General features: G+C 50.6%; 1 protein-coding gene across 12 annotated transcripts in view; it reads right to left on the reverse strand.

Moving 5' to 3' along the window:
- The window catches only part of SYNGAP1 (synaptic Ras GTPase activating protein 1), a 32,786-nt gene that overhangs the window by 2,211 nt on the left and 16,007 nt on the right, over nt 1–14,568 (reverse strand). For 3 of the 12 annotated variants that reach the window (XM_053601144.1, XM_053601146.1, XM_053601152.1), the window contains 11 exons: nt 12,310–12,933; nt 12,038–12,182; nt 11,681–11,825; nt 9,817–10,053; nt 9,505–9,706; nt 9,128–9,306; nt 8,434–8,475; nt 6,970–8,044; nt 6,402–6,575; nt 5,261–5,472; nt 3,692–3,782 (listed from right to left, as the gene is read on the reverse strand). In XM_053601144.1, coding sequence (XP_053457119.1) covers nt 3,692–3,782; nt 5,261–5,472; nt 6,402–6,575; nt 6,970–8,044; nt 8,434–8,475; nt 9,128–9,306; nt 9,505–9,706; nt 9,817–10,053; nt 11,681–11,825; nt 12,038–12,182; nt 12,310–12,933 — 3,126 coding nt within the window. Of the gene's footprint in view, nt 1–123; nt 2,838–3,691; nt 3,796–5,260; nt 5,473–6,401; nt 6,576–6,969; nt 8,045–8,433; nt 8,476–9,127; nt 9,307–9,504; nt 9,707–9,816; nt 10,054–11,680; nt 11,826–12,037; nt 12,183–12,309; nt 12,934–14,568 lie in introns of those variants that run through there. The other 9 variants (XR_008382308.1, XR_008382309.1, XR_008382310.1 and 6 more) reach the window with 9 other exon arrangements.

The raw sequence follows: 14,568 nt of genomic DNA on the forward strand, positions 1-14,568 counted from the left end.
AGTTCCTACCTCACCCCCAACCTAACCCCTCTAGCTTACCTACATATCCCCTGCCCAGCCCGCCCTCCTCTAAGAACCCCCTCCCAACCCACCCCCAATCCAATGTAGGAACTTGGTGTTGAGGAACAAGGGCAGGCAGTACAGCAAAACCTCATTAATCCAAACCCCTGTGGATTTGGAACTTTTTCATAATTTGAACAAAAACTGGGCTTGAGTTTTCCTTTATCTGTGAAGAAAGGGTGTGCTAAGCAAATTAGTGGTGGAAATGTGTCTGTAGGAGGGGATATTTAACCTATACCAGAAAACAGACTTTTCAATCCTATCTATTCATTAATGCATGCTCCCTGAGGACCTGAGTGGAAAAAATGTTGTTCATTGAGTTCTACTTACTGTATATATTTTGAAGACATGCATTTCATTAAATAGACACTGTCATTCAGTTTTGTCACTTATTCACAGTGGCCATCTTCTCAAATATAACATTCCAAATTAGAGAGGTTTAACTGTACTGGGGGGAAAGGAAGGGGATTCAGGGAAGTGATGTGGGAAAGGAAAAATCTTGTGGGAGGGCTGCCTCTCTCTCACACTTATGGTAGAAATGAATAGGAGCTTCTGCAGACACAGCATGCCCTAATCTCTGCACCTCCGGGAAGCAGAAACTGGCTTTATTCTCTTCCACCTCTGCCTTCCTTTCGGTCCCCTCTCCCTGGGTGCCCAGTTAGAAGGTGAGGGGTACCAGACCCTACTCCCACCCATGGTCCTACTCTCATGATCTCCTACTGCTACTCCTGGACCAACTGCTGGTTCCTGTCCTAGCCCTACCTTCTATTCCTCTGCTAGAAAAAAAAGAAAGTTACCCGAACTCCCCTCCACTTCTGGTCACTCAGTTGGATTTTCAAAATTTAAGCTCAGGCCAGGCACAGTGGCTCATGCCTATAATCCTAGCTCTTGAGAGGCCCAGTCAGGAGGATCACTTGAGGTCAGGAGTTCAAAACCAGTCTGAACAAGAGCGAGATCCCCATCTCTACTAAAAATAGAAAAAATTAGTTGGGTGTTGTGACAATGCCTATAGTCCCAGTTACTTGGGAGGCTGAGACAGGAGGATCCCTTAAGCCCAGTAGTTTGAGGCTGCTGTGAGCTAGGCTGATGCCATGGCACTCTAGGCTGGGGCAACAGGTGAGATTCTGTCTTGGGAAAAAAAACAAAACAAAACACTTAGGCTCAAAACTAATTTATAAATTAATGGCTGAGTTGCAGGAGGACTAATACCCAGTTTAGAACAAATGTCCAAATTATTTCCTAGGCTACAGGGCCTTTAGATCTGGGAATGTGGCTATGTCTGACATCTCCAAAGGATATAAAAACGTTCTAAGTAAGGACTGCCAGATCTGCATTCCCTTCTATCCCAGGATAGCTCGGGTCACCTAAACCTCAGCCTTAAGCAAAGCTGCTTGCTGGGTATCACATAACTTTTTGCAAGTCAGTGAGAGGCAATTTCGAATGGTAGGGTATCCTGAGTACAGCAGAGGAAGGAACCCCGGATTCCCTTCTCTCTGCTTGTCTACTGGCAACAGCATACAGGCATGCCCCTTACACCCCCAGGGACCCAAATTTAGAAAGTAGATAAATTAGGGTACCATTATTCATTTTACAAAAGAATTCACTGCAGGAGTCCTTTAAATGGTGAGGTCCCCTGGTGCCTTTTAGCATCTATTTACAGATCACTAACTACTTTGAAAGAGAGGCTGAGCAGGCAGACTTTAATTTTACAGTACGAGGAACCACTGCCCACTGCAGATCAATCCCAAAGGAAACAAAACATCTTGGAAATGATGTCTGTGGCTTCCAGGTTCTCATTTACTAGCTTTTTAGGATTATGTCTGGTAAGGCCACTGGGTGGCAGGAGAGGGGGAGTGAGTGGCTTTAGCAATAGAGAGAGGTTTATTTAGCATGCTGTTCCTGGCATCTCTGCCTGGGAATCAACATTGAACTCAGCCTCTGATATGGTCTAGGAAGACATCTCTTCCTACTTCTCACTCCCAGGTCATAAGGGTAAGTCCAAGTCCTAACATCTGTCCAAGGTTCCTTTCATGCTCCTTCTCTTTGTTCCACCCATCCTGCCTATTGTGGGAAAATCTCAACAGCATTTTTTTCCAGGGTACCCCAAAGTCTCGACTTAGTGACATACTCCTAATCCCTGCCCATTTGGGGCTAATATGAACCCCAGGATGCCTTCTACCTCTCAAATGTAAAGGAGGAGGAAGAGAGAAAAAGGCAAGGAGTGGGAAGGAGGGTAAAGAACTAAGGTTAGGGAAAGAAGAGGAAACCCCAACCTACCTGCTGCAGTCAGCACAGCCCCTATAGCCAGGGTTCCCCAACCCATCGCCACCTCCCATTAACAAAACCCATTCCCAATTTCCCAACCCTCAAGGACGCTCTGGTGAAATGGGGGGTGACAGACATACACTGGAGAGGTAGAGGTAGAAGAGTGTTTAGAGTCCAGAGGGAAGTTTAGAGGTTTTGTAGAGAAAGGGGTAGGAACCTGTGAATATGCTGGGCCTGTCTAGATAAAACTCTTGGTGTTGCTAAGGTATCACTGAACAGTTCTGGGAGGCAGCAGTAAGTGCTCTCTTTGGATGGTGCCTTTGGACATGAGTCTGTGAGGGAGGTATTAGGGGTAGGATCTGTGGAGGTTCTCTGGGTGTAGGGGGAGAGGCTCCATAGGAGAGTTGGAAGGGAGTGGGCTTTATGACCAACCTGCAGTGGTCCGGAGTCACCTCCCCCTGTGTCTTCCGCCCGTGGCCAAAGCGGAACCAGGAGAATTACCTGATGAGGAGCTGCAGGGGGAGAGAGTGGGGTCATGGGATCAGGAGCCTTAGTGGTTGTGGGGGAAGCCTGGGAGAATCATGCTCTCAGAGCAGACGAAAGAGGAGTATGGGTAGGAAAGTGAGCAGAATTTGGGGAAAGCAAGGGATAAAGGGGTGCAGGAGGGAGGTCCTACATGCTGGCTGGGGAAAAGAGAGGCTGGGCAGCAGGAAACTGGGAAGCGAGTCAGGTGTGAGGGTTAAGGGGGAAGAAGACCAAAGAGAGGCTGTAATGAAACACTGAGGGAAAAGGGAAGCTACTGGGCAGAGGCCTTCAAGCTCTAAAGGGCCAGGAAGAGGAAGCTATGCAGGAGCTGCCAAGAAGTCAGGAAATTTGAGGACCCAAGAGAATAGAGGTAATAAGGACCTTAAGTGTCCAGGGCACCTACCAGAGCCTGGGGAAACTACAGCTTATTTTCTATTCTAACAAATGGCAGCTTCTAGCCCTTCTGGCCAAAGAAAAGCTCAGAGGAAGCTGAACTTTGTGCCTTGAATAGGAGAGGGGAAAGAAGAGGCAGAGATTCAAGGAATTGGGCTGGGTATGGGAGCAGAAAGACTGAGCTTCTGGTGGAAGGTCTTAAGACACAGGATTGGAAAAACAGGGAGGCACAGGGGTTGGGCTGACGCTGCCAGGAGTGACAAAGGCACAGACGATGGAATGAAGATGGGGTCACTGGGGGGCTACTGGGAGCAGCCAGTGGACAAATGGAGGACGATGAGAGACAGATGGTGATGTGGCTGGGATGACTGGTGTAGTGAGTGCACGAAGGACAGTGGGATGGATGGGGATGGGACACAGAGAAGATAAATGACATTGTAATTTCCACCTGAGCGTCGAGCAGCCTCTTCTTGGGTTCAGGCAGCGGCTCAGCCATGGCGGGGTGGTCCCGGCGCAGCTCCTCCTCCACCAGCATCAGCCTGAAGGGACGGGCTTCAGTGGGGTTAGTGGCGGGCACAGCTCGGACCCTGCCCATGAAATTCCTGATCCCAGACAACCCCACAGCTCTCTGGAAAAACCTTGCTTGAGGCTCTTTCTCCCCTTCCCTCAGAATCTCTCTATTGCTGTGACCCAAAAGACAATTATTACTTATGATAATGCTCTCCACCTTCCTCTTAGGGACTCTCACATCTACCTGCTAAGGGCAGCTTCTGTGCCTCAAAGACTTCTCTCACCCAGATACCCCCAGCCTTCCCTCCTCCCAACTGACTTCTATGTCCTCTAAGTCACCTCACGAAATCTAGGCCATTTTCAGTGACAGTCCCTGGGGCACCCCTAGCCCAAGAGGGGTCTTCATAATCATTATTCCCAGTATCTCCCTTCCTTTGATGAAGATTCTCAAGGTGACTTTTCATACAGAGCATCAATTAAAGCAGTGATTAAGGGAGGCGCCTGTGGCTCAGTCCATAGGGCGCCAGCCCCATATACCGAGGGTGGCGGGTTCAAACCCGGCCCCGGCCAAACTGCAACCAAAAAAAAAATAGCCGGGCGTTGTGGCGGGCGCCTGTAGTCCCAGCTACTCGGGAGGCTGAGGCAAGAGAATCGCTTAAGCCCAGGAGTTGGAGGTTGCTGTGAGCTGTGTGAGGCCACGGCACTCTACCGAGGGCCATAAAGTGAGACTCTGTCTCTACAAAAAAAAAAAAAAAAAAAAAAAAGCAGTGATTAAAAAAAAAATGTTTCAAGTCCAGAAGCCCTTCTCTGTTAACTACATCTTACTCAAAAATACATTTAGGGTCAGCATGGTGGTTCATGCCTATAATCCTAACACTAGTGATCCTAGAGGATCACTTACACCTGGAAGTTTGAAACCAGCCTGAGCAACATAGCAAGACCCCATTTCTACAAAAGATTTAAAAAGTAGACAGGCATGGTGGTGCTTGGCTAAAGTCCCACCTTCTTAGGAGATTGAGAAAGGAGGGTTACTTGAGCCCAGGAGTCTGAGGATACAGTGAGCTATGATGATGCCACTGCACTCTAACCTGGATGAAAGTATGAGATCCTGTTACGAATATAAAGAACTTTTCTAATAGACACCAAGGCTGGCGAGGGAGGGTCTGCTACTTTGGCTAGGGCATCCTGCTTAGCTTTGGTGTGAACATTATAAGCTAGGTTAAGAATAAACCAGTAGGGAGTCCTAGCTTAGACCGAATCCAGACACAGTGACAGATGGACAGTAACAGGTACATTTTCTTTTTCCAAGAGCTTCAGAAGCTACTGTATTAGGAAAGAGGTCAGAATTTAGAAAAGGAGCATTTAATTTACCAAGCAAGAAGTTTCTCCCCATCCAGTAATAGGTGAGGGGTAGCATCCCCAGGTGGTGGACTCTCTTGGTCATCTCCCAAGTTTGAGGGTGGGAAGTGGGATCTCCCTTGCCACCCCTCCCCAGGCCGCCCCTCACCTGCCAATGATGCTCTTGATCTGCGAGTCCTTCTCCACTTGCTGCTGCCTTAGCCTCTTTTCGCTCTGCTCCAGTCTGGCCTGATACTGCATCAGGATTTTGCTGGTCTGTTCTTCCTGGGACAGTAATCTCCGCTCATATTCTTCCAGCTTCCGGTTGGACATGTGCAGCCGCTCCTTCAGTGAGTGAATCTCTTCCTCGTACTCCTTCACCTACCCGCCGGGCACATGACCCCGCACTGTGAGGAGCGTCCCACCCTGACCCCACCACCCAGCTTCCATCCCTGTCTTCCAGGCACAGCCACTGCAAGGTCAGGTATATCTAAGTGCCTTCCTCAACGCTTCCTGCCTGCTGGCCATACACACACCATACCACAAGAAGGCCCTACCATTGTGCTGAAGTTCCCTCAAAATGGAGCATACCCTAAGAAGTACATATGTGCTCCCATACCCTAAGAAGTACATATGTGCTCTCACATGTGTATGTGGACACATTAAGAACCTATACAGACTCACAGACACACCTTGAGTAACTGTACCCAGAAATTATTCCAGCCAGCCTCAAGCCAGGCCCTGGAACACATGGGGGAGACATAGGAAGAAGACACATTGGACCTTGCTGTCCTACATGTAATTGCCTCCTTGGCTCTGTCCTAGGGATAGGGGATCCTCATGTGAATCCCAGGCTGAGAATCTAGGAATGCCCACTGACCCTCTGTCACTATGGTTTAGTGACTTAGTAAGCCTGACATCAATCATAATACAACTACAATCCCTCTGCCCCACACAACATGTTAGCTTCCATTGCTAGTAAAGCAATTTTTCCTTTCCTGAGCAGTCACAATAGCCAGGGCTTACCTAGGAAAAGATCATGGAAGTAAGCCTGAAATAGAACACATTTTTTCCTAGACAGTCTACGATGCATATAACCTACAAAGTAAAGTAGCAAATGGCTTTTAATGACTGTGTGTATCTGATCTCCCTAGATAGACTGAGGCTTCTCAAAAGAGGAGAGATCAGGTCTTTGTCTTTTCTTTTCACCAAAACTACCTTGCCATGGATGTTTCCCTTGAAGTAACTAGAGATCTCCCCTGTGGGTAAAAGGAAGAACTGGGGCTTGGGGTTGGTAGGGCCTGGCGTACCCTATCCAGCCGGCTCTCATCCATGGACTTTGAGTACTCCTTGAGCTTGTACTCTTCCCGCTCAATGTGGGCGCTCTCGATGTCAGCTGACAGGTGAGGCATATTGGAGACCCAAGCCACTGTCCGCTCAGAGGCTGGCATCGTGGGGTTCAGTGTAGATGGTGTCTGAGAATGCTGCAACAAGACAAGGTAGGGGCAAACAGACAAGAGAAAAGGTGGGAAAAGGCAGGTGCATTTAAAGGGAAAGCATAGCCAAAGGAGAAAACAGGCTCAGTCCTACTGTTCTACTCTAGCCCTTATCACCCCTGAATGCCAAAAGTGACTTATCATGCCTCCCCTCTATGAGAGCACTATGAGGGCAGAGATTTTTTATTGTCATTCACTCCCATATTCTTAGTGTCTAAAATAGCATGTGGCACATAACAGGCCCTCTGTATACATTTAATGGCTGAAAGGAGGCGAGGAGATTGTAACTTCACACCACAGACTTTGTCCCAACCTCTCACTCCCATCTCTTCCTTCCCTCCCTGCTCATCACCCACCCTGCCTTCTTCCTACCCTCACCTACCTGCTTGGTGATGGAGGGCTTGAGCCCCCCACCCCCTCCGCCACCGCTGCCCCCGCTGCCCCCAATACTGCCCTCCTTGCTGAGGCTCTGTTGCCGAGGACGGGCAGGGCCATAACTCGGCTCCGGGGACTGTAAAAGATTCCCGCTGGATGGCCGGGGTTTCTGGGCAGCGCTGACTGTCAACTGCTGAGACTTGCCTCTCTGCAAAGGAGGCGGCTGGCCCCCACCGCCACCACCACCGCTGCCCCCACCACTCCCACCTCCAGGCCCTGAGGGGGCTGGCCTCTGGGGACCAATGGTAATTTGGGGTGGGGATAGCATGTGCTGCAGGTTGTCCTGGAGTGAGAGCTGCCGACGGGTGAAGTCAGTGCCAGAGGGTCCAAACTCATCACTGTAGCTGTGACTGTGGAGGATGGAAGCAGCAGGGGGCTTGGGGACCCCTGAAGAGAGGTCCTCACTCTTACTATAACCATGGAATGGGGCAAAGGTGTCCCCAGGGGGCTCTCCACCTCGGTGGTGGTGATGATGGTGGTGGTGGTGGTGGGATGAAGGTGGACCATGGCCACCGCCCCCTCCATGGCCCCCTGGGGGCCCTGGTCCATCAGCAGCCATGTGGAAGAGAGGGTTCTGGAAGGAGAGGGGGATGCGCAGTTGCTGGGCAGGGACACTGTCCGTGGTGACACCCATCTGGCTGAGACGCATGCCAGCTGCTGTGATGGAGGACCCACTCCCCTGGGAGAGGCGACCAGCAGGCGCAGGCCGCAGCCCCAAAGCTGCTGTCAATGATGCCTGGCTTGAGTGCAGCAGGTCCCCTACAGCTGCCAGATTAGAAACACTACTGCTGTTGAGGCGGCCACCAGGCCCGTCACCCTGTAGATCCAGCATGGACACACTCTTGTTGACACTCAGCATCTTCTGCTCTGGCTCTGTGATGTCTGAGCTGCTCGTGCAGTATGCTGGTGAGGAACGGGCCAGAGGTGGACGGCTTACATAAAAAAGGTCTTTACCCCCACCAGGTGGTGGTGGGGGAGGCTTTTCCTTGGTTGGGGAAGGGAGACGAGCCATGTCCATAGAGCTGTCAGAAGGAAAGGGGGCATATAGCAGAAGGTAAGGTCAGGGCTATTGGGAACTGGGCCAGCTGTGGTCTGGCACAGGCCTTGGGGTGAAAAGTGGGACCCATAGGGAAGGGCTGAGAGCTGGCAGTGGCAGCCCTGAATAGGGCAGGCAAAGAGGATGGGAGGGAACAAATGGGAAGAGGGAAAGGACAAGGACCCTCCAGGAAGGGGGTGAGGCTTAGTAGAAGGGAAATGAGGGTAGCAAGAAGAGGGATGAGAGGCAGGGTTGGGCTGATATGGAAGAGATGAGGCGCACTGAGGAGAGGCGAGGATGGTGAAGGCCAGCGGAGTGGGAGTAGGACAGGGAGCAGAGAGGAGAGGAGGGCAGGGGGAGGGGAGAGCCCCTCACCTGTTGAGGCCTCGAGCCATGAAGGACTGAAGGTCGATGGAGCTGGAGAGAGATGGAAAGAGGGGCGAGCACAGACAAAGAGGAGAGGTGTGGATGACGGGAAGGAGAAGTGGGAGTGGTGGGATGGGGATGGTGTCATGGAGGGAGACACAGGCAGAACAAGCCAGGTGGTCATCAAAATGAGGGGCAGCAGATGCACATGCACTGCCCCATGATATGGATGCCAGGGCCCTGGAGGGCCGCAGGCCTGCTAGGCTCCCAGCTGCCCCTTTTCTAGGTGTTGGATCATGGGGGGTGTCTATGGGATTATGGAGCGAGGGCTTATTTAACAAGTAGTCTGCATATTTGAGTATTTTGATACGACATAGCTGAACCAAAGTGTGCTGGCTGAACCTTAGCCTGGGGATAAAGTGGGCAGGCAGAGGGACAAAGTAAATTAGAACCTGCAGCAGGGATCCTCTAGGCTGACAACAGAGCTGGAAGAACCTCAGCTGTTCCCTGTGGCTCTGCCTTTTTGCTCCCTCTGGCTATAAAGGGCTCTCCACCTAATGCTGACTGTTATCTGTCTCCTTACCATTTTTCCCTAACAACCTATTGATTTTTTCCTTTCTTTCAAGCCCTGGAGAGATGCACATGGGGCCCAGTGAGGAGTATCCAGTACAGGAGCATGGGGTGGAGGTTTCAGGGTACTCACCTGTTGAGGTCCCGCATCATGTAGCCCTGCATCTCAGCCGACGGCCCCCGCAGCACCACAGGCTGGGGCCGGGGCCGCTCGCTCTGGCGGCTTGGCTGCCTTTGGATGTTGGGGTTCCTCAGAGCTGTGCTGATGTCATTGAGGAGCCGGGGCAGTGGACCCAGCTTCAGGAGGGCTTCCTGGAAGGGGGAGGCTGTTACCTGGGGACTAAGTGCCTGGCTCTAACAGGGCCTCAGAGGGTGCAAGTAGAGGGGCTCAGAGTTGGGATTATGGTGGTGACACCTCAGAGGAAGAAATATCTGTGCAGGGGGTAGTTTCTCAGGCCCCAGGAGCCTCTAAAACTATCTGGGGACAGGGCAAGGGAGACATCTGCTGACCTTGCTGAGCTGGGGCAGCACCTCCCAGAGCAGGGCATGCAGCGTGGAGAGCTCTCGGCCCAAGTCGATGTAACCCTCAAAACTACTGCTGTTGGTTAGCGTGTCCAGGTTGGAGATCTCATATAGGAATTGCTGCATGGAACCCCACTCCAGTTCCAGAAACTCATTCATGAAGCCGAGAAAGTCCTCCTTTGAGGTAAACCTGGCAAGAGATCCAGAAGGTAGAGGTCACACACATACAGAGGCTTCACACCCAACCTGCCTCAGGGTCTCTGGGACCCCATCCCACACCCTGCCTGAAGCTCCCCTCACTTGGAAAAGTTGGCCAGGTTCTGGATGACCTTGGCAATGAGGGTGAGGGTTCGTGAGGTCTGCTCATCTGGGTACTCTTGCATGAGCCCAAAGAGACTGGGTGACATAATTGCCGGGCAGAGGAAGCGGAGAAAGAGTGAGGCGCTGATAAGCCTGTCAGCGATGTCCTCCCGGCCCCGCTCTGCACAGCGAAGCCTCCAAGATGCAAACACCTCCTTCAGCTCTCTCGGGAACACGCTGGGGGGAAGGGGTGGGGAGACAGAGAGAAAGAGAAAGAAAGAGAGAGACCGGGACTGAGCCCCAGAGACCCTCAGCTTCCAGGGAACATGCTGAGGGGGGTGTTAGGAGGTGAGGGTGTGGAAACAGAGAGACAGGGAGGGAAGGACTGCAGGAGGAAGATGGGAGGCTGCTGGAAGAAGAGGGCCATGGCAGAGGGAACAGACAGAGTAGGGAGAGAGAAACAGAGGGGGAAGAAAAGGTGAGGGGAGAGAGACATGTGGGAGATGGGGGGGCGTGTGTGTGTGAGAAAGACAAGGAGAGGAGGAGAAGAAAAACAGACGCAGGGAGAGACAGAGATGGGAGAGAGATGGAGGGTCACTTGAGGTATGGGAGCTCGGACCCCCCAACTCTTCTGGATTCCAGGGAAATGGTGATGGAGGTGCTCCAGGCATGATCCCCAGTCCCTGAAATGGCTCAGCACTCACTCCCCCACCTCCCAGTTCTACTTCTATGTCCCACTGACACCTTAAACTCAACTCAGGGTAAAATAGAGCTCACCATCGCCCCCACACCTCCAACTGGCTCCTCCTCCTGACTTCCCTGATTCTGTCAATGAGGCCACAGGTCTCCCAACCACCAACCTCATGGCCTCTTGAGTCATCAGTGACTCCCTAAAGACATGCCCTCTCCTTTCCCATCACTTGACAATTCCTACCAATCCTTTCCTCAGAGGGTCCCTACAGCAGTCCCTTTCTACTTTTCTAGTCACTATCCTGTTTCAAAGTCTGCTTTTCATGTCTGACCCATCGCCAATAGCCCCTAACAGGCCTGCACTTCATTTTCCCTCCCCACCCTACTTAGGGATTCATTATACTTCTTGGCACCTTTAACGGCATCCCATGACCTACTAAGGAATTCAAACTCCTTCACCTAAGGCAGTGGTTCTCAACCTTCCTAATACAGTAAGCCTTTTTTTTTTTTTTTTGCAGTTTTTGACCAGGGCACTTCCGGCATATGGGGCCAGCGCCCTACTCCTTTGAGCCACAGGTGCCGCCATGCCATAAGCCTTTAATACAGTTCCTGTGGGTCGTGACAGGAGAACCGCTGACCTAAGGTCTTTCAGAGTCTAACTCTGATCCCCCTGCCAAGATGTCATTCTCACCTCTCTCCATTATGAGCCAAGTTCTCTATTAAACCTGTTGTAGTTGCTGTTCCCTGAAAGCTCCTGGGCCTTCTCACAGCCTTCTTCTGCAAAGTATTTCTTGCCTGCAATGTCCATAAGTCATAACCTAACCCAGTCTTCAAATCCTAGCCCAGTGGTCACTGCTTCCCTGCTTATCTCAATCAAAGCTCTACCTTCTCTGATTTCATGTTGCATTGGGGGCTGGGGGTGGGGAAGAGACCTTCATTTAGCACTTAACACACACTCGAATGTTCTGTGGCTTTTTACTTATCTAACTTGTCCCTACTCATTTTGGTGGAAGCCCTCTGAGGGTAGGGACCAGGCCTCGTTCACCTTTGCTATACAGCACCCAGAACAATGCTTTGCCCAAATTGATACTCAGTCCTCTTTGAGGATGGACAGATGGATGAACAGGTGAACACATAACTCCCCCAACCCTGGCTCCCCAGTTCCCAGTCTCACCAATGGGAGTTGACCACCTTGCACAGGGCCAACTCACAGCACATTCGCAGGTTGGCCTGGTGCTCAGCCAGACTGGATGCCGTGCACTTGATGGGGTCTACCTCACAGTTCTCCTCAGACTCATACAGAGCACGGATGAATTCCCCTGGGGGGTGGGGACACAACAGGGAATGGTCACACTTTCAAGGGCAGGAAGAAGGGGCTGCCTGGGTTTGAGGAACTGTATTGGGTGATTAGATTGGACTAGGAAACATAAAGCTGAGGAAAGGTGCACTTGGGGTCTGGAGTAGCCAGGTTTAGGGTTGGGCTAGACATCTGGTAGGTTTGAGAATAAGAGGGTCTGAGGATCAGCCATACCAATGGCATCCTTGAGGTATTTCTGACCAATCAGTCTCATATACTCTTCTATGGCTTTAGTGGCGAGCGTGTTCTCGCGGAATATGAGGTGCTCCCGTTCCATGAACCGGTCTACCTCAGACATGGCCATGTCTGAAAGAAAGTCCTGGGGTCCAGGAAAATCCAAAGGTCAGGCTTCACACAACCCAATCTCATGCATTTGCCCTATCCTCACTAATCCCCAACCAAATGCCCATTTCCAAATCACCTTTCCCTGAGGGCACAACACTCACCTTGGCCTTGCCTGTACTCTGCAGAATGTGAACCAGTGCACTGGCAACCTCCTCCTTGCCCTTGACATTCAGAGCGGGCTCTAACACCGCACACAGCATCCGATAATGGTTGGTGACATACTCTGCAAACTCTTTATATAACTCCATGGGCAGGATACTCATTGTTTGGTAACGTGCTTTCAGCCGTACAGCTGGGCAACCTCCTTTGCCCTTGCCCCCTGAGCCACCCCCTGAACCCCCTCCTCCTCCTGAGCCCATTCCCCCAGAACCCCCACTGCCTGTTGGCAGGGTTACAGGGTACCACTGCTCTGTGAAGTGGCGCCCAGCCAGGGTGGCCACTGGTACAGTCACCAGGCCAACATAGCCCGCTTTGTCCTTCTTTCGCTTTTTGTCTGAGTCACGGTACAGATGCAGCCGCAGGGCACGCACAGCCGGCAGGTTGTTAAACTCGAAGTGCTCGCCCCAGAAGACGGTGTCCCCTGAGGCAGAGCGGGGCTTGGAGGTGGTGCGTGCATACAGCATGTCATCTAGGCAGAGCTCGCAGTAGTACCGCTTCTTGGGGGGCAGCTCCCGGGCCTCTATGATCCACAGCTTCAGCACATTGTCTACTCGGCGGCTGTTGTCCTGGCATGGTGGGGTGCGCACAATGGATAAAGGGAAAGGGACATAGACACAAAAAGAGGAGAGACAGTGAGAAAGTGGGACAGAGACAGCAATCATAAGATGGAGGGGTACTGGATTGAACAGTTTGGGAGTATCCCTCCCAAAATTTATGTCTACCCCGAATCTGTGAATGTAACCTTATTTGAAAATTGGATCCTTGCAGATGTAATCAAATTAAGATGAGGTTGTTCTGGATTAGGGTGGAGCCTTAATCTAGTGATTAGTGTCTTTACATGAAGAGGGAGATTTGGAGACACGGAGACACAGAGATATGCAGAAAGAAGCCAGCCATGGGAAGATGGAGGCAGAAACTAAACAGATGCAGCTGTAAGCAAATGCCAAGGATTTCTGGCAACTCCAGAAACTATGAATAGGCGAGAAGGATTCTTCCTGAGAGCATGGAAAGGAGCACAGCCCTGCTGACACCTTGATTTTGGATTTGTAGCCTCAGGAACTGTGAGAGAATAAAGTTGTTTTATTTATTATTATTATCATTATTATTATTATTTTTATTTTGCAGTTTTTGGCTGGGGCCAGGTTTGAACCTGCCACCTCTGGTATATGGGCCGGCACCCTACTCCTTTGAGCCACAGGTGCACCCAAGTTCTGTTGTTTTAAGTGACCCAGCTTGTGGTAATTTGTTACAGGAGTCCTAGGAAACTAATAGGGGTAGCTTGTATGCTAGACAATGGAATCAGTATTGGTAAAGATTTTAACAACTAGAATAACAAACAATAATATTAGTGTGGAATTTAAAGAGGAGAACTGAAAATTCCTGCAGAGACAATCAGAAATTGAAAAAAAAAAAATAGTGTGTAAATACAGGATGGGTGAGGCTTGACCATCAGGTTAAGAAGGGTCTGGGGAGATACAACTGACCATAAGCTCATGGCTTATGACATGGCAACATGCTGAAAAGGAGGGCATGGCGTTTGGACTCTGCATGGGTCAGATCATGTCTAGTAACTTGGCTGGAGTTATTTAAGAAGGATGTTGAGACACAAGAGTTCCCACAGAGGAGAGTGACTAGGACTGTTTCCTAGGATGTTTGCTAGAAACTAGAATACAGAAAATAACTGACAAAACTAGGAACATATTTCCTGGGAAGTGAAAGTCTTGGGAACAACACAGACTCATAGAATTTCTATGCCAAAGGGACCTTAGATCATTTAGTCCAACCCATTCTTAACCAATTTTCTCTCTTTTAGAAAGGAAACCAAGGTACAGAGACATGGCCAAATGACTTTTATGAGTCCTACAGAAATGCTGCAAGCAGGGTATTAGGAGGCATTCCCACCAGCAGGGAAGCTGGACCAGTGGACTTCTGGAGCCCTGTCAAGTCTATAAATTTATGATTCTACAGTAGAGAAATAGATCATACCATAGAGTAACAGTATGGAAAGAGAAAAAAAGAAATGGAGGACTCAGGCTGGTGGCCCATGCTTGTAATCCTAAAACTCCGGAAGGCTGTGATGGGTGGATTGCTTGAGCTCAGGAGTTCTAGACCAGCCTGGGCAAGAACAAGACCCTGTCTCTACTAAAAAAAAAAATAGAAAAATAAGCCAGGTGTTGTGGTGGGCATCTGTAGTCCCAGCC

The sequence above is a fragment of the Nycticebus coucang genome, chromosome 9, assembly GCF_027406575.1.
Source record: "Nycticebus coucang isolate mNycCou1 chromosome 9, mNycCou1.pri, whole genome shotgun sequence".
In the NCBI taxonomy this organism is placed as follows: Eukaryota; Metazoa; Chordata; class Mammalia; order Primates; family Lorisidae; genus Nycticebus; species Nycticebus coucang.